We start from the raw sequence: 25,115 nt of genomic DNA, 5'->3' as shown, positions 1-25,115 counted from the left end.
GAGGCCACAGCTGGGACCCGGGTCGCACTGAGCTCAAGGTGGGGGCCAGCACTCTGGGTTTGGCTTTTCAAGTCAAAAAGAAGGTTCGCTGCTTATTTCAATGTCCTTTTCATCTCTGAGCCTCAGTTTCCCCATCTGTACAGTGGTGGCTGGTGGGATGACTTCTGAGGGTCCCTCTGCCTGGGATTAGAGGAGGTTGTGCCGGGGAGAGTACTGAGCTCTGTTTCTGGAGTGTGCATGCGGGGCCCCATGACCCCGTTGGGTGCTGAATGGGGTGGTGGCAATGCTAGGCTGTGAGGGTCTCCCTGTCTGGCAGGAATCCAGCCTCTGTGTCCACCCGTTTCCCACATCTCACCCAGGGGCAGGCGGCTGGCGGTCACCGGATGCCCACACAGTCACCTTTCTTCTCTGCTAGGCCTGCCTTTGGCCCTGGGTGGAGCGAGGCCTGCCAAGAGTACAACACCCGTGACCACAGACTTCTCCTGGAGAGAAGCTCCCCATGATTCCCTGCCTGCCTTGTGGTGGCTTTGGCTGCCAGGCCAGTCTGCTACCCAGGCGGCTCCCAGCACAGGCCAGGCTCCAGTCCTCGGGTCCACCAGGTACACCCTCCAAAGTGCCAAAGGAGGGAGAGGAAGAAGAGAGGATGCCCTGAGAAGATGAAAATGAGGAGCCCGGTGCCCCACTCCCCCCGACCGGACTCTCCATTCCAACAGTGTCCAGGTTCTTCCAAGGTTCTGAGCGTTTGTATCTTCTGTTCCCTCTATCACCAACGCCCTCCTCCCTTTTTAGCCGTTGAACTCCTACTCATCCTTCAAGGCCTAATGCAAAAGACCCCTCTACTGGACCTTAGCTGTCCCAGGGCCTCCCTCTGTCATGGCACATATCACCCTGAGTCATAATAGGCCTCTTCCGTCTGTGTCCCTGTGTTCCTCAATTTCCCTGAAGGCAGAGGTGGGGCTGACACCTCCACGAGGTTGTCACAGGCGCATCATCCGCCCTCTGTGTAACTGTGAAAGAGGTGGGTAGACGGGATAATTGCCCTGGCAAATCTTTCCTGAGCACCTTCTGTTTACTGGCCCTGTCACAGCCATTTAATCTCCATCCTTCCGACGCTCCCCCAGCTCTGCGCACACCGGCTAGTCGGTGGGGCAGGGGCGGCAGGAGCGCGAGCAGGTCTGGGCCACGGAGAGAAGTGGCGCTCAGCCGCGGTGGGGCCTCCGTGAATCCGACGACCGGCCGCGGAGAGCGGGGCGGGGAGGGTGGCTGAGTGCACACGGCGTCCGCGCACAACCCGGCCCCGGGGACTCGCGCGGAATCGTCCCCTTTTCCCCACCAGGGGACGGAGGCTCCGAGAGCCCCCGCGACCGCCCAGGTCAGGGCGCCGGCGACGCCCCGAGGCCCCAGGCCCCGCGCACCTGGCCCCGCCCCCGGAGGCCCCGCCCCGGCCCCGAACTCGGCTCGGGCGGCGCGGCTGGGCAGGTGCAGTGGAGCCTAGCCCGCCTTGCGCCGGTGCCGCGCTCCCCGCCCCACCATGGGCAACAGCGCGGGCCGCAGCGACTTCGAGTGGGTCTACACCGACCAGCCGCACACGCAGCGGCGCAAGGAGATGCTCGGTGAGCACGGGCCCCGCGGCGGGAGGGGACAGCCCCGCGGGGCCGTCTGGAGTGGCGGGCCAGCCCGAGCCACGCGGTGGCTCTTGCGGGGCCCGGATGCCCAGCAGGCTGTCCCTACCCCTGCTCGAAGGAGGGCGGGAGCGCCACTCCCCTCCCCAGCGTCGCCTGTCCGCGTCCCCGAGGGTCCCTCGCTCCCGGTCTGAAACTCCTCTGCGTCTCTGCCTCGGTCCTGGGATCCGGGACCCGAGGATCCGAGCCCGGATCCGCGCGCCGGGGAGCGCCTCTCAGCTGCTCCATCCCGCCTGTGGGACGTGAGCCACTCCCGGGGCGCGGACCGCGGCGGCGCAGGGTCGGCTCCGGGGCACGGTGTGTCCGGGATGCGCCGCCCGCGCGCCCCCCGCGCCTGTGCGCGGAGCTCCTGGGTCCCGCGGTCGCCCGAGCTCAGGGCGGAATGAGCGCCTCCGAGGTCGCGAACGCGAAGGAGAGACAACTTTTCTTAAAAACAAAGATTGTCCCAGACCATCCCGTCCGCCTGTCCTGTATTTTATGGTGAATACGCGGTGGCCGCTCCTCTGTGTGGCTTAGTGCCCCGCGAGGTCGCCTTTTGTACATGGGCGCCCGTCCTGCGGATTCACCGTCATTGATGCCAGCGGCTCCGTCTTGACCCAGGACCGTCCCTTACCCGGAGTTCGGGTTAAAGGGCGCCCACCTCCAGAAAAGCCTTTACCGGACGCCACCGGGTCGTCCCCGCAGCGCCAGGCCTGCTTCCAGCAGGCTGGACGCGCTCCCCGTCCCCAGGAACGGTCCCGGTTTCCCCACACCCTCGCCTACACCTGGCGATTAAACCTACAGATTAAACCTTTTAATCTTTACCGATCAGACTAATGAAGCAATACTCTTTTATTGTGGGCTTAATCTGCATTTATTCGCTGATTGGTTTCAATGTTTCATTGGCCATTTTAACCTTTTCTTTTTTCTCTTGGGTTGGTCTTTTGCTTGCCCAGTGTTAGAGCTCTTTGTATAGCTCTTTTAACCCTTTGTCTTAGATGTCGCGGACATTTTTCCCCTTTATAATTTGTCTTGCTATTGCAGCAGCTTTTTTTTTTTTTTTTTAATGCGTTCCAATCGATTGTTTTTTTTCGTTAGAGTTTTCCCTTTGGTGTCTTCCTGCCCCACCTCAAGACTATGGAAAGATCCAGCCCATTACTTTTAAACCTTTCGGACACAAGATGCGCTGAGTGGTTAGCGCATGACCATACCCTGCTGTGGCTGGGGGTTAAGGGCTGGAGGCCCCTCCGGGTGGGTTTGTGACTTCCGAGGTTTTCTTCTGTGAGGTGAGCAGTAACTGTTTGAGGTCTCAGCAGTGGCAGCATCCTCTCCCCCAGAGCTGGGAACTTCCTGGGGGTGGCTCAGAGGGGTCTTGGCGATCATCTGGTCCTCCCTCCCCCCAGAGGGCAGGCGTGTTGGCTGCTGCCCCCCAGCAGGTCCAAGGCAGGGCTGTATTTCCTTCCCCTCCCCTGGCTGTCCCCCCACGTCCCCTCACAGCCCCCCTGGGCACCTGGCCCCAGGTGGAGAAGGCCGAGAGACATATCCTGGCCCACGGAGAGGCCTGGAGGGATCCCCACACTCTGGGCAGCAGCCTCAGTTTCCCAGTCTGCACAGCGGGTGCAGTCTTTTCTGGCAGGGTAGGTAGGAGGATGAAAGGTGGTCTTGGAAGGGATGTGCCCAGTGTGGTACCCAGCACTCCAGGACAGGGAGAAGGTTCTCTCTCTAAAGAGAGAAGCCACAGGCCCTGGAACCAACCCAGGCAGCTTCCTGGAGGGGTGGCCGGCGAGGCTGGGAGACTTGGAGCACAGGGAGGCGACGGGCCAGGGCGGGGACAGCACAGCTTCTCGAGGCTGACTCTTCAGGGAGCTTTGCTCAGTCGTGGCTTCCACTGGCTGCCAGGGATGCCTCCACACGGGTCCAGTTTTGAGCTCAAGAATGTGGAATGTGCCGTTCCCTCTCGCTCCCAGGCATTTGCACAAGCTGTTCCTCTGCCTGGATGTCCTTCCTTCCCGCTCTGCCCGGCTTGCTCTTGCTCAGTGCCACCTCCTGCAGGAAGCCCCCCTGGCTGCCCTTGTGGACCCTGGCCGCCCTCGTGGACCCTGGCCTGGGCTGGGTGAGGGCGCTCCTCTGGGATTCCCCTCCGTGGCGCCAGCCCACGGCCTTCTTATCTCTCTGGGGCAGTCTGCAGAGGGCTGGAGCTTGGCTGTGTTGCAGATATCCTGGCAAGGATCTCAGCACTCACTCATTAGTCACGTGACGCTGGGCAAGTCAATAAAGAGATGAGGAAATTGAGGCTTGGTTGAGTTAAAAGGGGTTAATGCCAATGCTTTGCTTACGGAGTTGCAGTTTGGATTAAATGAGGTAGTGATATGCGCCAAGCCCAGCACTCAATCAATGTTAGCTGCCATGTTATTCCTTCTCACACTCAGGCCTGTGTTCTCCCCAAAGACAGGGAGTCCCTTCCCATCTCTGCTTCCCTGATGCCTGTGCCATTCCCAGCCCGAGAGAAATCCTGTAGGTCTTTACAGAAGAGGCAGCAGAGTGGGGCTCAGAGAGGGGAAGTGATTGGCCTAGGGTCACACAGCTCAGAGGCCACAGAGGCCAGCTTGGTGCTCAGGCAGACACCTGCTCGAGGATGTGCTCCGGCCCCACCCAGGTGGCTTCTCAGCCCATGCCAACCTCCTGGGGGCCATCGGATGCTCAATAAAGATCCTAATCTCAGAGTCAGAACTCAGGAAGTCCCTGCACAGAGGTGGCTGCGGTGCTGTTTGGGCAGGACCAAAGTCCATCTCTCAGCTCCTGCCTGGATGGGGACATGCTTCCCAGGGCACATGGGGTCCCACTGCCCCCCAGTAGCCATGTCTCCCCAGCCGGGGCTGCGGCTCCCTGTACTGGGAGGCAGGCACCGAGCCACAGGACTGGTCCCATCGGAGATCAGAGTCTGCCGGGTGTGGCCAGTGGCTTAAGAAGCAGGCTTTGGATCTCTCTTTTCAAAAACAAATAGCTTTGTGATTTTGTCTCTGTTTTGTTTTACTTATTTATTTTTCACTTATAAAAGCAGGGCACACACCTGGTAAAAAAAGAAATTCAAATAACCAAAGGAAAACAAGGAAGTCAGACTCTTGGCAGCTGGTGGCTCATTTGTTTAGGCGAGGCCCTGGCCGGGGCTCTCTTGGTGTAAAATCCAGAACAGAACTGTCCGAAGCTCTCAGGGGAGCTTGTGGACTCTCCTCGCCCAGCCGCAGGGATGTCAGCGGGCCACAAGGCCAGTCTCCCTGTGCTCCTCATCCCCACTGCAGTCAGCATGTGGCCCTCGTCTTCCTCCATCAGGCAGGCCTCAGGCAGCACCAGGCTGGTGTCTGCCCAGCTCTGAGACTCCACCGAGGAAAGAGGCGCTCCGTGCCTCCTGCCCCAAGGAGCACGCCCTCCCCTGGAGCCAGCCCACATCGGCCAGTGCTGCGAGTCCTGGGATTGGCCAGTGGGCAGGGGGCTGTGATGGGCGAGCCCCATAGCATCACCTGGTAAGGACAGAGACAAACAGCTCTCCAAGAAAGGCAAGGCACTCTGTGACCCTGCGCTGGGTGGGGAGGATGGAGGCGTCTGGGGTACACAGGTGCACGGCAGCACAGACAACAGGTGATCCCTAAGAGGTCACTCCTGGACTGTATTTGACCTGTTGTGTCCTCCCTCGCTCGACTCCTCCAAGGGCTTCCCTTCCTAAAATCCCGTCTCTGCCCTGGCGTGTTAGGCACCCCCATGCTCTGGCCCCTGCCCTTTGCCCTTTCTCTTTCCTTTTTGACCTCTAGCCATTTTGTGGAGTGCTCCCCCATCTGTCGATTTTTTACTTCATGGCTTTTGCAAATGCTGTTCCCTCTGCTTGAATTCTTTTCCCCTACTATTCATCTACCAAACTCCTATGCACCCTTCAGGTCTCAGCCTAAATGTCCTTTTCTCAGAAACACTCTGTAAGAACACACACACACACACAGTATCCTGGTAAACATAAATAATTGACTCTCAATTGTTTATTGTTTGACACTCATAAACACTTGGACAGAAAGCCCTGATTTGCAAATTGGCATTTGCCTATTTCTATAAATATTTCCATTGTGGCCAATTTCAAGCTACCAACAAGCATCGCTGAGCACGGAGATGGGGGCTGCTTGCCATGCCACTGCTTACTTTCCCCCTAGGCACCCCCTCCCTGGTCCTCCTGCGGGGTGCCGTGCACTTTGACCTCCTGGCCTTTGTCCCATCTGTGACTCTATTAATGTGTGGGGTGATCGCTTCAGTTGTTTGAGTCTCCTGAGGGCAGGGCCAGGCCCACACCCACCTCCCCCGAGGCCGTTCCCCAGGCGGGCCCACAGCAGCTCCCAGGGGAGGGAGCCCGGGAGGTAGTGGGCAGCTGCACGGGTTTTGCCGTCTCTAGTCCAGTGCCCACCAGGAACGCCGCCGGGTTCCCTCCCTCCCTCCCTCCCTGCCTCCCTCGGGGCCAGGGACCTGTCACGCTGCGCAGCTTGTGCAGCTTAACTCTCACCACTGGTTGGGGGAGTCGGGACACATCCCGTCTGAATTGGCATTTCTGAGCTGGATGGTGAGGTTGAGTACTTCTTCTTTGATTTTGCTCCTCCTTCTTTTGTGAATTTTCTCCTCATGTCCTCGGCTCCTTTGTCCATCGGAGCCATCCTTTTTCTTGATTCCTAAGAGATTTTTACATATTACAGCTAGGAGCCCTGTGTTCGCCACAAGTATCTTCCCCGTCTGGCCCTTGTCTCTTGGAGGAGGACTTCTTTCTTTTCGACTTGTGGCCGGTTACACCTTCTATGCACCGCAGGCCCCTGGGAGGTTAGGTTGGTGGCCGAGCTCACTCACCCGGCCTGCGCTGGCCCTCGCCCCCATTGCATCCTCTTCTCTGTGGGGCCCTGACCATGGCCGCAGGGCGTCCTCAGTCCCTGCCACACGACTCCTGTGCGGCTGCCAGCTCACGTGTCCCCGGGGCCTTCTTCAGTCCAGCCCTGTGTGGATGCGTGTGCTGGGCCTTCCACCTGGCATTCCTTCCCCCGTGTTCTTTAATTTCTACCAGCTTTTATGAGGCAGGATTTATGTACCATAAAATTCACTTGTATAAAGGTGCAGCCCGTTGATTTTTAGTAAAGGTACCTAATCCAGTTTGAGAGTATTTTCATCATCGAGAGAGCTCCTCAGAGCCCTGTGGTCACCCTGCAGCCCCGCCCTTATTCTCGCAGGCAGCCCTTCTCCTCCCACTTGCAGGTCGACTGTGACGGACTCTGTGTGTGTCCCTCGCGGCACGTTCCAGCGGCGCCGGGGCCAGGCCAGCAGGGGTGACACCCCCGCCCGCACTTGCCAGGTGCCCCTCCCTCTCTGTGGTCCGGGGCCCGGCTGGCCACAGACCTTCAGCAAATATTTATCAATGAACCAAAAGCAGCTTTAGCAAGAGGCAGCGAGGAGGCCGAGCACAGTGACTTCTGAAGGCACTTTGGGCCACTTCCCGCGTTTTCGATGGTGAAGCGGCTCCCCACGGTGCCTCCCACACTGACCAGACAGGGATGGGCTCGCGTTTCGCCTCTGGGCTTGGCGTTAGGGCCCGGGCTGCGAGGAAAGGGGGCGTGAAGGGGACTGGTGCCCCTGTTGGCAGGGGCTGTGGGGTGAAGGCACTCCGCTGTGGGCAGGAGAGCCGAGGGGTGGAGTGCTGGGCTCCTGGGCTCCCCAGTAGCCTGTGGGGGGCCAGGGTCAAGTGGGAGCTGGGAAGCAGGTGGGCAGCAGGGAGCTGATGTGTGGGATGGAGGATCTGAGACTTGGGTCACTTGGGTGATGAAAGGCGATGACAGGGACATCCCCCATATCCAGCGAGACTGTCGTGCGCCGGCATTTGGCCTCTGGGGCGGTGGTAGGAGGACCCAGCCCTGGATAGGACCAGGGCGGGTGCAGGGACGGGTCCAGGGTGGAAGGGACGAAGCCCGTGTGCTCCTGGCATTCCTGCTGGAGGCCAGAGAGAAGTGACGTCATGGCCAGCCGGGCGCCGGCCCGGGGACCTCCTTCGCAGCCCAGCAGCCTCCCGCAGCTGCCTTTCTCCCGTCTTCCTGCCCTCTTGCTGGCTCAGCAGGATTTGTCGAGAGAAGTTCTGGGAATAACCAAGTATCCACCGGAAGACTGTTCTGTGGGACTGGTGGGGGGGCGTTGGGGTCAGGCTGCCCTCCCTTCCAGCAGGCGCGTCCTCCTGCTCTGCTCTCTGCGTCCTCAGGAACAAGTGTGTCATGCATGTAAATATATGAACTGCATGTACATGCACAGCTCTGCGGGAGCCAAGTTTCCCAACACGCCAGCGCCTCCCGCCGCCTCCCCCTCCCACACTCCATCTCCGTGGGCTCACAGCCCCAGGGCTGTCAGAGCCAGCACCTTAGAGATGGTGAGTAAGGAAGCCAGCCCAGAGAGGGACAGGGGCTTGCCCAAGGGCACACAGTAGTTGGGCTGAGCCAGGCTGCAGTGTGGCTCTCCTGACCTGGGACCCAGGGTTTTCTCTGGGCGCTTTGCCCCTAGGTGGCCCAGCTCTGGAGCCAGTGCCTCTGGGGGCTGAGGCAGCCTGCGGAGTGTCTTCCCTCTCTCTGGAGGGGCCAGTGGAAATCAACCTGTTTCCTCATCTCCAAGATGAGGGCATGGTCCCCTGCTGGGCAGGGTGGTGAAGCCTGCATGAGTAAGTGTGTGTCAGACACTGGGCATGTGACACCTGCTGATGTCCCTGTCTATGCCTGGGCCCTGGCTCACTTCCTGTAGGCCCTGAGTCTGAGGTCCATTCTCAGCCCTGTTGACCTTGCCCTGCCTTCTTTCTGGACCCTTTCTGGGCCTCCCTGGCCCTCACACCCGCCTTTCTGTGTCATGCCTGGACAGTGTGAATTCTAGCAATGATGGCTGCTGCTCATGGCCAGTGGCCCAGCTGCCGTGGACCCTGCCCGGGGCCGCTGCTGGAAGAGCATTTGCATGGATCTATTTGTCTTTGGTTCCAGGAGGCTGGGCTCCAGGCCGCCCCACGGACAGAGGGTCTTCGAGGCATGCCTGTCCTAGTCCAGCTACTCCTGTCCTCTGAGCTGGAGGTCTGAGCGGGCAGGTCTGCCCGAGGTCAGCTGGGATCCCCCCGGGGCCCAGAGAAGATGGAGCTCAAGGCCGTGGAGCCTAGCGTCTCTCCTCATCCCTGTCTCTCTTCCCTGAGCCCCTGGAAGAGGCCCCCTCCTGTTGAGCCAGCACCCGTTGCCTTCTCCATGACCCCCGCCCAGCATCCCTGTCCCCTGCTTCTGCTGTCCCCTGGCGTCTGTCTCTCTTCCTGACACCGCAGCCGGCCCCCCTCCCCCCACGCCTGCACTCACCACATCCACCCCTCAGCTCCTCACCTAGCTGCTACGCTGCCCCTGGCCATCTGAGACGGCTCCTGCTGAGGCCCTGTGACCTTGCTAAGTCCAGCGGGTGCCTGTCCTGTCTTCCTGTCTGTGACCCTCCTTGACCCCCGCAGCTGGACACCCCCAAGCCCATGGCTCCAGTTACCCCAGATCCTGACTGTGCCTGGTGACCTCAGCTTCCTGTCTGTGTGGCTACTGGTGCCCTGAGCATCTTCCCCCAGGAGGTCCCCAGGCCTCCCACCTCCCCAGGGACCCGGGAGCTGGGGAATTGAGAAGTTAAATGTTGGCTGTTTGCCTTGGGCAAGGGTTGAGTCCTCCGCAGGAGGGCGATGGGCTGCTGGGCCGGCTTGCCCCGGAGCTCACCGGTGCTCTTAGGGGGGTCCGTCCCTGGGGTCTCCACTGAAGGCCCGGGGTGTTCAGTGAGCTCTCCCAGCCCATGCCACCTCTGGAACCCACAGGACTCCCAGCTCCCTGGCACTGTCCCTGAGCCCTTATGGGGTCTTGCCCGCACACACCTTTAGCCAAGGCCTCCCTGGTGGCCGTGCTCGGCCGGCGCTGCTTGTTGGGGCCCTGCCTGCCTGCACTGTGGTCCAGAAGGGGCCTCCGCAAGTGGAGGTGACCCGGGGCTCACGTGCTTAGACCCTCTGAGGGCTCGCCACATGCTGCCTGGCGTCCAGCTTGTATGTCAGCTCCCTTTGTCGTTGCTTCCAGCAGGATGGCCTCGCCCAGTGACCTTCATGCCTGGGAACACGGGGCCTGTTCTTGTAGGTCACAGCAAGCCCGGGGCCAGATCAGCCTCCAAGACCTGCACCCACAGCCCTAGAGGTCAGAAATGGGACGTTTTCACTCTCAAATCAGAAAACTGTATTTAATAGCGACAATAAAAAACAGCTCCCAGGGCTCAGAGCTGTCACCGCAGCCTCACCACAGCCTACCTCCCAGATGCAGGGACCGAGGCTGGGCAGGTGGGGCGGCCACAACTGGCCCTGGCCTGCTCCGTCAGCCTGGGTGACGGGCTGGGGACCAGGCACCCCAGGCCCTGTTGCGGCTGTGCCAAGCTGGGGGCAGCTGAGTCCTTGGGAACCTGTCGTGAAGGAGGAAGGGGCACTGGGCTCCCTGAAGGTGGGCGGGGCAGGGGTGGGGCAAGGAAGGGACTGCCAGGGGTGTTCTCCTTTGAGCCCCCATATCCTACCCCACAGGTAGGACTTATTATCTTTGATCAATGTATGGGGCACCTGGGGCCCACAGTCCAAGGTCACAACTGCCGGGCTCTGTTAATTCTCCTGCCTCTGGAGGGCAGGGAGTGGCTTGTGTGCTGGCCTGGATCCCAGGAGCTGGGGTCCTGGACCCGGTGCCCCAGAGCTTGCCAGTCTGTGCTCACCTGGTGCAGGTGTGGCCTGCCCTGGCCTCCTTCCCCAGGCTTGGCCTCCTTCCAAGGGGAAGCAGGGGAGGCCTGCCCCATGGGGGCTGGTGGCCTCCAGCCACCTGGCTCAGCTCTCAAATATGCCTCAGCAGGCGAGGGCCTGGTCCCCGCTTGCCCGAGCAGGGAGGCTGGTGGAGCCCTGTGGCCTGCGGTCCCAGCCCAACCTCCAGGTATGCAAAGGTTCTCAGGACTTTGCACGCGATTTCCCAGGCACTGGGTTGTGGTCGTGAGCATCCCTGACGGCTGGGTGCCAGCACATCCTCTCGTCCTGGCTACAGGAAGACACCTCTTCCTTTGCTGGCTCCACCTCACTGCAGCTCCCACCCCCAGGCCCCCAGCCACTCCCTGGAAGCACCCATCTTCCCAGGCAACCCTGAGGCCCACCCTCTGAAGTGTCGCTGCTCACTCGGACCCCTTTTGGGGCAGGGACAAGCTGGGCTAAGGCCTTCTCCTGCACCCCCTCTCGAATGGGGCTCACATGTCAGCCCCTGCCCCCAGACCTGGGTCCTTTTGTGTCTCTTGCCCTACCTGGCAGGATGATGCTGGCCGAGCAGCACCATGCCAGCTCATCCACCTGGGCCAGGGCTGGCAGGTAGCGGGGCCCTGGAGGAGCCGGGCTGGGCATGAGTCCCCACCGTGCCCAGTGCCTGGCACGGGCCAGTGGAGGGATGGGGCAGGAGGAACAGGCTGGTGTGTTTTCTGGGCTGCTAGAGGCCCGGCTGTTTTCTTGTCCCGGGTCCAGTTGCTGTGTGAGTTTCCTAGGACTGCGGTGACAATTCACCGAAAACTTGGGGGCTTGGAACAACACACTTCAAATCCTACAGTTGTGGAGGTCCGAAGTCTGACACGGCCTCCCTGGGCGACGGTCAAGGTGTCGGCAGGGCCAAGCTCCAGCTGGAGGCCCCAGTGGGAGGATCTGTTTCCTGGTCTTGCCAGTTTCTGGAGGCCGCCTGCTCCGCCCCAGGCTCCAGGCCCCTCCTGCATCTGCAGCCAGGAGTGGCGATGGAGTCCTCCCCGGGCCACCCTGCCTGCCTCCTCTCCTGCCTGCTCTTCCACTGGTGGACCTGGGATGATGCTGGGCTGCCTGGAGAATCCAGGACCTCCTCCTGTTGTCAGGTCAGCTGACGGCAGCCTGAATGCCACGTGCAGGCTTGGTTCTCCTTGCCCCAGACTCTCACAAGCGCACAGGCCATGCCATTAGGACTGGACATCTTTGAGGGGCCATTAGCTGCCCACCACGGCTGCCAGTCTCTCCCTCCACCCCGTGCTCGGCTCTCCTGGTTTACAGCCACGGGGCCTTCGTGCCCCTCCCTCGTCTTCCTCCTCTGGCCTCTGCAGCCGCCAGGTCGCCTCCCGTGGCTCAGGCCCAACACCAGCGGCTGCATCAGGCCACGTGGGCAGTCCGGAGGAGAGTAGTTAATGAGCCCACGCTGCTCCATCCCCATTGTCTCCACCACCCTCCAGCCGTGCTGGCTCTTTTCCGCAGCAGTAAACCGTCTGCAGTCTGCGGTTGGCCTCCTGGGGGCTGCCTCTTAAAGCTCGCCTCCTCCCCGGTGCTTGTGTGGACTCATCCGTCAAGCCCGGGCCTGGCATCCGTCTGCGCGCAGCCCGCGCTCTCTGAGCCTTAGCTGTTAATCCTCCCGCTGGCCTGGTTTATGGTTCAGAGATGAAGGAGCCGTGGAGCTGAGGTCCCCTGCCTGGAGCTGGGATTTTTTTAAACATTTTTTTATTGTGGTAAAACATATGTAACATAAAATTAGCCATTTAGCCCTCTTTTGGTGTGTGCTTTGGTGGCATTAATTACATCACAGTGTTGGGCAGCCATCGCTACTATTTCCGAAAGCTTTCATCACGCCACATGGAAACTCCACACTCCTTTCGGGGGCCCGGCCCCTCGCCAGCCCCTGCTGCCCTCTACTTTCTGTCTTTGTGCCAGACATTTCATATGGGTGGAATCAGACAATACGTGGCCTTTTGTGACTGGCTGGTTTCATGTAGCTTAACATTTTCGAGGTTCATCCGTGTTGTAGCTTGTGTGAGTGCTTCATTTTTTTTTTTGGGTGCTGGTAGATTATTCGGGAATCAATTCCAGGGAGTAGAATTAAGGGAGTTGGAATCGTGAAACAGAGAAGTTGGAAAATCCAAATAAGAGTGTTTTTGTAATTGAGGTATAATTAACATATAACGTTATATGAGTTTCAGGTGTACAGCATAATGATTCGATATCTGTTTATGTTGCAAAATGATCACCACAGTGAGTCTGGTTAACATCCGTCACCACATACAGTTACAAATTTTTTTTTCTTTTTTTTTTAAGATTGTCCCTGAGCTAACATCTGTTGCCAATCTTTTTTTTCTTCTTCTTCTTCTCCCCAAAACCCCCCAGTACATAGTTTTATATTCTAGTTGTAGGTCCCTCTAGTTGTGGCATGTGGGACACCTGCCAAGCATGGCCTGATGAGCGGGGCCATGTCCGTGCCCAGGATCTGAACCCACGAACCCCGGGCCCCCAAATCAGCGCACGCGAACTTACCCACTCGGCCATGAGGCGGCCCAAAGTTTTTTCTTGTGATGAGAACTTTTAAGATCTACTCTCTTAGCAACTTTCAAATATACGATACAGTATTATTAGCTATAGTCACCATGCTGTACATGACATCCCCAGCACTTATTTATCTTATAACTGCAAGTTTCATTCCTTTTTAAGGTTGAATAATCATTGTTTGTGTGGCTAGACCACATTTTGTTTTCCATTCATCAACTGATGGACACGTGGGTGGTTTCCACCTGTGGGCTATTGTGACTAGTTCTAGGAACACTGGTGTACAAGAATCTGTGTCCCTGATTTGAATTCATTTGGGTATATATTTAGGTAGGAATGGAACTGCAGGGTCATTTGGTAATTCTGTGTTTAACTCTTTGAAGAACTGCCAAATTGCTTTCCACAGCAGCTGCACCATTTTGCGTCCCTGTCAGCAGTGTACAGACAAGGGTTCCAATTTTTCTGCCTCCTTGTCAGCACTTGTTATTTGCTGTTGTTTGAATCTAGCCGTCCTAGTGGGTGTGATGGGGTGTCTCACTGTGGGTTTTTTTTCCTGAGGAAGATTGGCCCTGAGCTAACATCTGTGACAATCTTCCTTTATTTGTGTATGTGGGATGCTGCCACAGCATGGCTTGATGAGCGGTGTGCAGGTCCACGCCCAGGACCCGAACCACCAAATCCTGGGTGTCGAAGTGGAGCATGAACTTAACCACTACGCCACTGAGCCCGTCCCTCACTGTGGTTTTGATTTACATTTCCCTAGTGACTGATGGTGTTGACCATCTTTTCATGTGCTTATTGGCCAGTTGTACATCTTTGGAGCAATGTCTATTTTTCAAATCCTTTGCCCATTTTTAAATTGGGTTGTTTGTCTTTTTGTTGTGGAGTTGTAGGAGATCTTTATAGATTCTGGACATTAAACCCTTGTCCAGAGCTAGGATTTGAACTTGCTCTGACTCTGCTCCCTCCCAGCCCCCCAGGGATGCTGTGGCCCCTGTGGTCCCCTGTGGCCCCTGTTTATGGGGCTGAGGTTTGTTACCCTGTTGCTGGGCTTGCTCGTGCTTTCTGAGGTTTTCTTTTATTCGCACACCATGACCACCATCCTCGTGGATCTGTTGGGTGGTGTCCTTGGCCGGCTTCCGGGAGAGAGCTCCTGAGGTCAAAGTGTGTGTATATTTGTGTGTGTGTGTGTCAGGGGAGTTCTGGTTCTGCTCGCCCCTGCTGGCTGTGTGGAGTTCAGACCCCACATCGGCCACTCACAGGCTGTCCGGGGGACTGTGTGGAGCCACTGCTCCCTTGGTTGGAGCCAAGACACCCATAGCTGCCAGATGAGGCAAGGGCTTGGTGGCAGCGCTGGTGTGTAGACAGCAGGGGTGGAAAAGCTGCCGGGGGATTCTGTTGGCTCTTCCTGGGTAGTCGTGGCCCGTGGTTCAAGGATGTGGGAACCCCAACTCTCCCACAGCATCTCCAGCAGGACGATTCAGTGGGGACAAACACCCTGTGAAGCACATCACACCCTTGCTATCTTACTCTTGGACACCGAGGCCCAGAGAGGGTGGGAATGCACCATGGCCACACAGTGAGATTGAGACTGACCCCGAGACAGGCTTGTGGCGTGGCAGCTTGGGCAGCAGGATTTTGAGCCTGAGTCTCCCCTCCAACTGGGGCAGAATCCCTTTCCCCATGTTGTGATTCTCTTTGCATACCCCTAGGGACAGGTAGTTCACCACCTCTGAAGCAGCCTGTTCCACTGCTGGGTGTCTCTGACACAAAGTTCTTGGGGCTGGGAGGAAGGGGGTGGGGCCTAGCCGAGGGGGCCTTGGGTGGCTGAACTGAGCTGTCACATCTTCTCATTCTGAGCACAAAGGGGCAGCGACTTCCTGGGTCACGTGGAGGAAAGAGCCAGGCAGGATCTGACCTTGGCCTGGCCAACTCCAGTCGGGACCCAGCCTCTGCCGCAGCCCTGGGGACCCTTCATGGGCCAGTCTGAGGAGGGCGAGCACGAGGCTGGGCGGCAGCTCACTGGGCAGGAAGGGTGGACACTGAAGGCACTGCAGATGGACACCGATGACCGAGGGTGCCCTGGGACAAGCCCCTGCCCTTGCCGGCATCAGTTTCCCCATCTGTGCATCACGGTGCTGGCTCCCTCCCTGAGGGCTGTCTGTCCTGCCTGGGAAACCAGGGGATAGAGCAGACCTGGGGGTGTCTGTCACCCTGAGCATGTGATGACCCCTGGCCTTGTCCCTCCTTGCTCCTGGACGCAGCACCAGCCTCCTCACCCACCTTCTGCCTGGCCCAGCCAACCACAGAGGTTTCTGGAAGGCACCACTGTCCTGCCCTGAGGGGGCACAGCTGTCCTGCACTGAGGGCGCCCACCCCACCCGCTTTTGTTGAGGTTTGCGGGGTCTGGCTGCTCCCTGGCCCTCCCCTGCTTGGCCAACTCCCACTCTCATTGTTTTTCCCTTTCCTGTAATAAAACAAAATACAGGAAAGTAGAGAGAGTGTAAGAAGCACCCACCACCCGAAATAAACGTGTCCAACATTGTATCCTGTTTCCTTCGGATCTGGTTGGTTTTCAGAACCGGCGCACGCAGAGCGGAGCCCTGCGCGTTCTCCCCGCCGGCCTCCCTTGCCCCCCAAGTCTGACGAGTGTGGGGTGTCCAATCGCCCCCCGATCAGTCTCGGGCTGCACGGAATGCGCACCCGCCCCGACGAGTGCATCTAACCTGCTGCTCGTGGAGCTGCTTGGATCTCCAGCATTATGTTTCTGTGACCCGGGGGTGACACCTGCTCTTCATTTATTTATTTTTAATTTTTTTAAGATCGGCCCTGAGCTATCATCTGTTGCCAACCTTCTTTCTTTTTTCCCCTTCTTCTCCTCCTGAAAGGCCCCTGGTACATGGTTGTGTATTTTAGTCGTAGGTCGTCTCGGTTGTGCTATGTGGGACGCCACCTCAGCGTGGCCTGATGAGCTGTGCTCTGTCCGCGCCCAGGATCCGAACCGGCGAGACCCTGGGCTGCCGAAGCCGAGTGTGTGAACTTAACCACTCGGCCACGGGGCCGGCCCGCCACCTGCTCTTTATTTCGGCTGGTGGCAAACATCCCCCCTCTGGGAGGCCTCCCCAGAGGGGCGCCCCCCCATGGTGGGGAGGCAGGTCTGCCTGTTCCTAGGCCCCAGAGGTCTTAGGGATCCTCGAGGAGCAAGTTTATCTCCGTGTCACTGCCTGGGGGCTTAATGGGTGGTAGAAGGAGTGGGGGAGGGAAGATGGCAGGAAGGAAAGAGGAAGGAAGGAAGGGGGGAGGGAGGAAGGGAGGGGAGCAGGCCTCGGGCGGCCCCTGCGGCCAGTGTCCCCCTCACACCTCTCTATCCTGGTCCCGCCTGCAGCCAAGTACCCAGCCATCAAGGCCCTGATGCGGCCGGACCCTCACCTCAAGTGGACAGTGCTGGGGATGGTGCTGGTGCAGCTGCTGGCCTGCTGGCTGGTGCGGGGGCTGGCGTGGCGCTGGCTGCTCTTCTGGGCCTACGCCTTCGGGGGCTGTGTGAACCACTCGCTGACGCTGGCCATCCACGACATCTCGCACAACGCCGCCTTCGGCACGGCGCGCGCCTCCCACAACCGCTGGTTCGCCGTCTTTGCCAACCTGCCCATGGGTGTGCCCTACGCCGCCTCCTTCAAGAAGTACCACGTGGACCACCACCGCTACCTGGGCGGCGACGGGCTGGACGTGGACGTGCCCACGCGCCTCGAGGGCTGGCTCTTCTGCACGCCGGCCCGCAAGCTGCTCTGGCTGGCGCTGCAGCCCTTCTTCTACTCGCTGCGGCCGCTCTGCGTGAACCCCAAGGCCGTGACCCGCATGGAGGTGCTCAATGCCCTGGTGCAGCTGGCGGCTGATGCCACCATCTTCGCCCTCGGGGGACTCAAGCCCATGGTCTACCTGCTGGCCAGCTCGCTGCTGGGCCTGGGCCTGCACCCCATCTCGGGCCACTTTGTGGCTGAGCACTACATGTTCCTCAAGGGCCACGAGACCTACTCCTACTACGGGCCCCTCAACTGGATCACCTTCAACGTGGGCTACCACATGGAGCATCATGACTTCCCCAGCATCCCGGGCTGCAACCTGCCCCTGGTATGTGGCCACGGCCGGCAGGGCTGCAGTGGGCGAGGGGCGCACGGGGGCCTTAGGAGGTGGGGAGGTGTGCAGAGGGTGCTGGGCCGTGCTCTGGCCTCCTTTTCCTTTCATGCTGATCGTGGGATGGCCACATTCTGAGCTGTGGTCCTCATGGCAATGGGAAAGGTCACACGGTACAGGTGAGTGCTGGGCTGCAGAATAAGGTGAATTCAGGGAGGGCAGAGGCTGGAGGAGCATTTTAGTTTAGGCCGTTTGGTTTAATGAAAAGCTGTTTGAATACAGCTATGATACGTACTGGGTGTGTGTCCTCGGGCAAGCCCCTTGCCCTCTCTGTGCCTTGGCTTCCTCTTCTGTAAAATGGGGCAGCAGTGTCCATACTGCACGTGAAGCCCTTCTCCTTCCTGGCTCCCGACTCCCTCTCCCTGCTACTTGTTGCTGCTCTGTGACCTTCCAGGGGCTCCCTTGTGGCACAGAGAGGACAGGGTGGGCCTTGCCCTGTGTGACCAAGAGGGTGGCCTGAGCTGCCACAGAGCGGAAGCCTCTAGGACTGGCGCCTCTGTCTGGGAGACCTGGGCTTGGAGAACGTCTGCAGAAAGGGGGCGGGGGAGGAGGAGGAGTTCCAGCCGGGCCCTGGGGGCTAGAGAGAGCTGAGGAGACCCGAGGGAGCAGGGGTGGGGTGTCAGTGTGCAAGTCTGGGTGTGTGCCTGCCTGTGTGTGCATGTGTCCCTGAGGTGTGAGTACACGTGTGTGTGCATGCATGGTCAGTGACCCATGTGCATGGGCGTGTGCATGCCTGTGTGTGCAGGTGTTTGCACGGGTGCCCGAGTGTGCTCCCGTGTGTACACGTGTTGGTGCACATGGTTATATGTGAGCACTTGCCTGGGGTTGCAGGTGTTTGTGACTCTGGGGTCCCACAGCCCGTGTGTCCAGCCCTGGCTGTGCAGCCCCCTCTCTTCCCCTCCCCTCCCCCCTGCTAAGGGCACCGTCTCACTCGAGCCCTGCCACAACCCGTGCACAGGTGCCCACATTACCCTTGTCCCCATTTCACAGATGGGAAGGCAGAGGCTCAGAGAGGGCAGGTACTTGTCTCAGGAAGTGGCAAAGCCAGAGTCCTCAAGCTGTCACGGAAGCCCTTGCTCTTGGCTGTGAGCCTTTACTTCTCCCAAGCAGTCAAGGCTCCCTGCAGGTCGCCTCGTGGGCCCCTCGGCCTCTTGGATCCGAAACTCTGGGCAGCGAGGGCTCCGGGCGGGGAGGTGCATAGCTCCTCACCCCCATGGGGCAGGTGCCCGGGGCCAACGGCCCCTCTGTCTTCAGGCAGCACACCAGCCTCCTGCCTGGCTGAGCCGGACACAGGGACAGGGTGTGTGCTCATGCTCATGTGTGCCTGTACGCTCACACGTGTGCTCGTGCGTGCACATGGACGTGCACACATGCTCACGGCCCCTGACCTGCTGGCCCTCTCTGCAGGTGCGGAAGATCGCGCCCGAGTACTACGACCACCTGCCGCAGCATCACTCGTGGGTGAAGGTGCTCTGGGATTTTGTGTTCGAGGACTCCCTAGGGCCATACGCCAGGGTGAAGCGGGTGTGCAAGCTGGCAGAGGACCACCTGTGAGCCCGGCCTGCTGGCGCCCGGACTGGACGGACCTGCCACGCCTCGGCCCTCCTGCTGGTGCCTCAGTGCTGAGGTGGGAGCCGGGCCTGCGGCTCGCCCCACCCTGCCCACCTGCTGCAGAGCTGGCTGTCACTGTCCCTTCCTTGGCTAGTGCCCAGAACTGGTTTGGCTGCCTTTGGTTCCCGTACCCTGGGCTGCTGCTCGGGGCCATGCCTGGCGACAGCGGACACAGACCGCAGCCTGGAGAAGCTGGGTCTGCACTGGACACGCTGCCGACCTGGGGTTGCGCCCTCTGTTTCCGGGCCTCCCAGGGCGAGGCCGGGCCCTGCCCCAGGGGCATCCTTGGAGCGGAGCTTCCCATGCCCTCGAATAAATCAGCATTGGTGTGTTTCCACACGCACGGATTGTGTTTCCGTGGCTGGTCTTGGCTCCACCTGGGCCTCAGAGAATGGCCCCCGGCCGGCCCTGGAGGCCTCACCAGCCTCCCCCTCTGGCAGCCCCTGGTCGTACCTCTGCTCCCCACTGCTTGGGCACTGCTTTGCTCACACACTTTGGTGCTTAGGCAGCATTCCCTGGGGGCCTTGTCATTGTGGGTGGCCGGCCTCTGGGAGTGCAGACAGCAGAAGGCCCTTGCCTGCCCTGGAGGTTCACGTGGCCCTGAAGCCCCTCAGTACCAGCCCTCCCCTCTCCACCGCCTCCCCTCGGCCCATGTCGCCGGCTGCTGCCTCACCTTGAGCCCTCACCCCTGCGAGAAGCCTTCCCCGAGCCCCGAGAGTTCAAGCTGGACACCACAGGGTCTGTCTCCTCCACCGCCCTAGACGTGCGACTTGAGGAGATTCTCACCGAATAGGCGCCACAGGCCAGACAGACGGTGGGTGGACAGGTGGTTGGACGCACAAGTGGCTGCCCAAGTGAACTACAGCTGGAGGGCAGGAGGCCGATGGCACAGCTGCGGCCTAGGGAGGCATCCTTCTCGTCAGCCCCCTGGCCCTAGGGGGCTGCACTAGGGTGGGGTGGGGTCCTGGTCTCCCAGAAGCAGGCAGGCAGGCAGCAGGAAGGGTGCGTGGGTGGGGCTGCCCTGCCCCAGAAGTGTGGGGGCGAGGCCCTGCAGCTCCCACGGCAGCCCCTGCAGCAGCCCCAGGGAAAGGGAGCCCGTGGGTGTGAGGCTGGGAGGCCGAGGACCATCCCCCCAGGGGTGGGCAGGGTGGGGGCTGTCTTAGCTGACCCAGGAAAGGGAGGGCTGGCAGGAAGGCCCGTTGCATCCTCCGTCTGCCCAGTGCCTGACACCCGGCAGGCGCTGAGCAAGGACTTCCTGCCCTGGGCTGGGAGTGGCCTCGTGTAGTGCCTGGCGCCCCTGTCTCCGAACGGTCTGACCACTGAGATGGCCTGGGGAAGAGGTCCCTGGACCCTGGGCTTGCCGTGCAGGGAAGTGAAGTTCAGCCTGGGAATACTTGAGCCTCGGCAGGCAGCCCCTCCTTGTGCACACAAGCTAACCCAGGCCTTGGGGAGCCCCCCAAGAACCCGCTCCTACCGCAGCTGAGCCCCCGGGCTCTTCTGTGTCCGCCAGGGCGCTTATCTGCAGACAGGGCAGAGGGGCACATCCCAGCCTCACCACAAGCCCGGCAGAGTTCTCCTGAGGAGAAGGCTGCCTGGGTAGGGGGAGTGCCTTGTCACCACCTGCCAGCTCCCCCACCCCCAGGCTCTGAGACTACAGGATTCCTGGACCCTGGGAGGTGGAAGGCAGCAGGAGAGCAGCTCCTGGAGCTGTGGAATCTGCTGGCTCTGGGTTAACACCGCCACGGGACCTGGGGAAACCAGTGAGATCTGAGCCTCGGGCTGCTCACTTCCTAGCGGCAGACCAGTCCTTTTCCCGTCTTCTTGGGTTGGTTGGGAGCACTCAATGAGATGAAGTATGTCCACAGCTGGGTCAGAAAACAGTAGTGCCCCTGTCATTAGCCAGATGGGGCCCATGCTTCCTCCCTCCCTCCTATGGCCTCCAGAGGATGTTTGGGCACACTGTTGTGTCCGCTGTGGCTGTGGGATGGTCCCAGCATTTCAAGGCCCACCCCCTGGCTGGGGCCTGGCTCCTGGCCCAGGGGTAGCAGTGGCTGAGGCTGAGTCAGACCCTCTCTGGCTGTGATGGGGAACTTGCACGCTCTGAGAAATGACTCGGGTGGGCATTCAGGCGCCCCTGCTGCCCTGGAGACGGGGACCGTGTCCTCCCTGGAGGATGCAGGAGGAGACTTTGTGGGGCAGAGCGGAAGGCAAAGCCTGCCTTCATTCCCACCCCACTTGCGGAGCCCGAGATGCAGCCCCCCATCTGTGCAGTGGTGGGTGAACAGGCACATCCTCCCTGCCAGTCAGAACGCACAAGGCGTCCCTTAGATGTTCCAGGCATGGGCACCACTCAGGGCCTGTCTCCCTGGGGGAGTCTGTGGGGGTGGCTCCCTGAGGTAGGACCTGAGGCCTTCCCCAGGAGCCCCGGCCGGAAGTGCCTGAGATGCCCTGCTCACCCTCCCCGCCCCTCCCTGTGTCTGAATTCCGCCCAGCCACCTGTCCAAGGCCCCATCTTGCTCCTACTATTCTCGGCCACCACTGTCGTGGGCCCTTCCTCAGAAAGGGGCCTCCCCCGCCAGGGTCGACCAGGAGCCGGTGTGAGAGAGTGAGAGCTGGAGCCGGGGGTGTGGACAGTAAGCGTTTATTACGATGTGGACACAGACACCGCGGGGCGTGGACAGACCCTCACCACCAAGATGCTGGGGAGGAGCTGAGTGTGGACAGCTCGCCACTGCCAGCCAAGGTGCTAACAGCGTCACCTAGGAGGAAACTGGGAAGCCATCTAATGAAGTGTGATTTGGGGGTGTCTTCTCTATAAACCAAAAGAAATGTACACTTAAATAGGCAAATATAAAATACAAAAAAAGTAGACCTGGTGTTCTGTGTCAGGTAGAATTTAAAAAAATCCAGGAACTGAACTTTTTTCCTCATTTTAATATTTTATCACAGGTTAAGACTTTTAAATGAAGCACATCCTAGCTTCAGTGCGTGCTCATGTGTGCTGGAGGCCTGCGCCGGCTGGGCTCCTCACTGTCCCCCGCCGCGGGGTAGACTGGCGTCTCGGGCGGTGGCGGCAGGGGCCGGGCGCACTACGAGGTGCTGATCCCACTCAGCTCCTGCCTGATGGCTGAGGGACAGGACAGGAGAGGGAGGCTCAGGCGCAGCAGGGACAAGCCCACATGCTCCTCCGCAGGGCCCTGCCCCCACACTTCTGGTGAGGTCCTTTCTGGTGTTTGCTCTGCTCCATCTCCTGAGAGCCCTGCCCAGGCTCCCACCCCAGTCTTTGGGGTGACAGCAAAGCCCCTGTGGGTCTCTAATCTACCATTTCTTGAGCCAGCAGAGTCCCTTGAGGGTGGTCTTGCCTCCCCCCCCCCCCCACCCTTAGAGAATGAGCTGAGGTTAGGGGAGTGTGACCTGCCCACAGCCTCAGAGGTGGTGAGGGGCTGGCGGGCATCAGGAGCCCTGGAAAGGTCTGGACAGGGGCATCCTGGTTCTGCCTGGAGGACCTGGGAGCTGCTCCCCTGCCGGCAGCAGCAGGAGGCCCCTGGCTTTGAGCAGGCTGGACGGCTCCTGCCCCCCACTCCCCTGGCCTGAGCTCTTTCCCCTCCAGGGAGGGGCAGGGGCTTCTCTTGCTCTTCTCTCCAGCTTCTTCCTGCCCCACCCCTTAGGGTTCTCCCCCAGATTTGGTCTTTTCCCCAGATAAACCCCACTGGGCCTGGAGCCAAAACCCAGGAGAAAGAGCTGAGGGCTCAAGTAACAAGGGGAAGTTTCTTGGGCCCCTGCTCGCCCTCCTCCGCCCCAGCCTACTCTGCTGCCCACCCGCTAGGCAGCTTCCACCTGTGGCTGCACCTTCGGCAGATGGGGACGTTGAAGCCCAGAGAAGGGTGTCCCATCACCCCCACTGCCTCCATCCCCCTGTTCCCTCTGCAGACAGGCTGGCTAGGCAGCCTTGCCACTGGCCCCACACCAGTCTAGCCCTGGGGGCATAGGCAGCCCCCCAAATGGGGGCACCAGCACTAAGCAGAGTTCATAGTTGGCCTCTGGGACTCCCTTTTGGCTCCAGCTCTATCTCACCCTCTTCATTCATTAACTCCTTATCTGCCCAGCCCAGACCTGCAGGGAGACTGGACAAACAGGAACCGAGTGCTCTCTGCTGGGACAAGGAGAGGGTGTGGCCTGGTCAGCCACCTCTGGGCAGGGGGATCCAGGTCTGTGGGGCCCTCAGGCAGGCTCCCACCCTGGCATCCCCTCTCCAGAGTCCTGGCAGCCCTCTGCTACCAGCGCCCACCCCTGTGAGTTCATGGAAACCTCTCCTGCCCAGGTCCCCTCTGATGCCCCGGGGGCCAGGCCTGCCCCAGGTGTGACCTCATCCCTTGCCTCTGCTTGGGGAGGAGACGGGTGGCCCAGGCTGTGCCTCAGTGCACAGACCTGGCCAAACCTTTCCTTTTCCTCTGGCTCCAGATCTGAGCCGGCGCATCAAAGGCTCTGGTGGGAACGGGAAGGACGGATGTGATTCACTGTGACGAGGCCCCGCCCGCTGGAGCCAGAGGCTGCTCCCCCAGCCCAGGGCCAAGCAGGCTGTGGACTAGGTCAGGCCCAAAGGTCGTTCTGTGGCTTCTTGGTCTCCCTAAACCTCTGGGAAGGCAGGAATCACCCGCATAACCCCAAAGCCAGTGACTGGAGGTGGCAGAATCAAAGAGGCGCTCTAAGTCCAGATACTGAAGGAAACACAGGTCACTCAAGCTGTGGCGACTGCTCTTGGCTCTGGAGCGCACGGGGCTGTTCTCCCTTCTGTGCGCTCCCCAAGGGTCCTCCCCGGGAAGCGCCCCTGGGAGGGAAGATTTAGGTGTCGTGCCACCAGGGACGTGCGTATACTCAGGCAAGTCACTTAACTTGTCTGAGCCCCAGCTGCTCAGCTAGACAATGAAGAGGGTGATGTGGGCTGTCCGGAGGGAGAAGGACGCCACCCAAGGACAGAGCCGCAGGCCTGTGCCGGGCCATCCTGGCTCCAGCGCTTGGCAGCCCCGGACAACAGCAGCTCTGCGCGATCTCAAGGACCCCTGGGTGGGCCCTCCACTCACCGTCGATGATCTCCTCCTTGACTTTGTGGAGCTCTCGGACCACCTCCTCGAGGATCTCCTGTTGGCAGCAGAGACGGGAAGCTGGCCTTGCTGGGGGCAGTGTGTCTGAAGGGGCAGGGGCACCCTGGGCCTCCCTCCAGAACCTCAGCCCTCACCCCCACCATGTCCTAAGCTGGGGAAGGATGGAGTGTGAACTGGGGACGGGACACGCTGGCAGGTTCTGCTGACGCCCACACCTCAGGCACACTCTGGAGAAACTAAGGGACGCCCTGGAGGAGACAGTCCCACAGGAGGCTGGGAGTGCCCAGGAGGGCAGAGACTTCGTTCTGGAGATGGTGGGGGCTGGGGACGAATGCTGCACGTGGGCACCCCCTCCTCCACTGCTGGCTCCCTAACTGTGGCAGCCATGTGGGCTCGCTGGGCCTGCCTGCCCACGCGGACCCGAGATGGTGCCCAGCCTCGTGCTGCTCCACAGCCTCTCAGGAAAGGACAGACTCACCTGTTTCATCCGGTCTAAATCTAAGGCATCCAGGGCCACGTCGTTCACACTCCCCGCTGGCTTCATCCTGGGGACAGATGGCAGGGCGCGGTAAAGCGGGTGGTGGGGCCTGCAGGCGCCAGCCTCGCTGGAGGGCCGAGCGTGGATAGGCAAGCGGGGTGCACAGGGCCTCCCTGCTTGGGGGCCGGGCACTGCCCTCTTCCCTCCGTCCTTCAAATGCTTCCTGCTTTGACCTCTGGCTACTCTTTAGCTACTTGAAAAGGACTCTAATGCCCTGTCTCCACCTCAAGAGGGTCTCTCTCATGGATACTGTGACCATATTTCCCAACCCAAGAGTCAGGACTTGGGGTCCACCAGGGGAGCTGTCTTCTGATTTGAGAGCTCTCACACAGATGTGGCAATGTGAGCAGACAGCGTTACATGGCACATGCTGCCTCCCCTGGAAAGAAAACAATGTCGATATGCTACTCCTCTGTGTGGGGGTCTCCGTTCCTGGCTAAACTGAGGCTGGGGGGAAAACTAGGAATGATAGCCTTACATACAATGTGCACCACACAACCGTCCAGTAACTCCTCCTCCTCAAGGACCCACTTCCCACACAACCAGGGCCCCAGGTGCTGGGAAGTGGCTCTCGTGCGTCACCGCGTCCTCAGGAAACGTCCTTGCTGTGGTTTTGCTCTTTTGGGGCAAGGTTTCAG

General features: G+C 60.1%; 2 protein-coding genes across 11 annotated transcripts in view; one reads left to right on the top strand and one right to left on the bottom strand.

The window, feature by feature from the left end:
• Positions 1-1,448: 1,448 nt before the first annotated feature.
• On the top strand, positions 1,449-19,180 carry DEGS2 (delta 4-desaturase, sphingolipid 2). The gene is made up of 3 exons (XM_014854569.3): positions 1,449-1,613; positions 16,421-17,163; positions 18,634-19,180. The coding sequence occupies exons 1-3, from the start codon at positions 1,532-1,534 to the stop codon at positions 18,778-18,780; spliced, it is 972 nt and encodes a 323-aa protein (XP_014710055.1). The 5' UTR covers positions 1,449-1,531; the 3' UTR covers positions 18,781-19,180.
• Positions 19,181-21,462: 2,282 nt separating this feature from the next.
• The window catches only part of EVL (Enah/Vasp-like), a 160,334-nt gene continuing 156,681 nt past the window's right edge, over positions 21,463-25,115 (bottom strand). For all 10 annotated transcript variants that reach the window (XM_044774313.2, XM_070514314.1, XM_070514312.1 and 7 more), the window contains 3 exons: positions 24,418-24,484; positions 23,919-23,976; positions 21,463-21,964 (listed from right to left, as the gene is read on the bottom strand). In XM_044774313.2, coding sequence (XP_044630248.1) covers positions 21,927-21,964; positions 23,919-23,976; positions 24,418-24,484 — 163 coding nt within the window. In that variant the 3' untranslated portion in view covers positions 21,463-21,926. The remainder of the gene's footprint in view (positions 21,965-23,918; positions 23,977-24,417; positions 24,485-25,115) is intronic.

Source organism: Equus asinus, chromosome 7 (genome assembly GCF_041296235.1).
Source record: "Equus asinus isolate D_3611 breed Donkey chromosome 7, EquAss-T2T_v2, whole genome shotgun sequence".
In the NCBI taxonomy this organism is placed as follows: domain Eukaryota; kingdom Metazoa; phylum Chordata; class Mammalia; order Perissodactyla; family Equidae; genus Equus; species Equus asinus.
The sequence above is the reverse complement of the archived record's forward strand: the minus strand, read 5'-3'. Positions and strand labels throughout refer to the sequence as shown.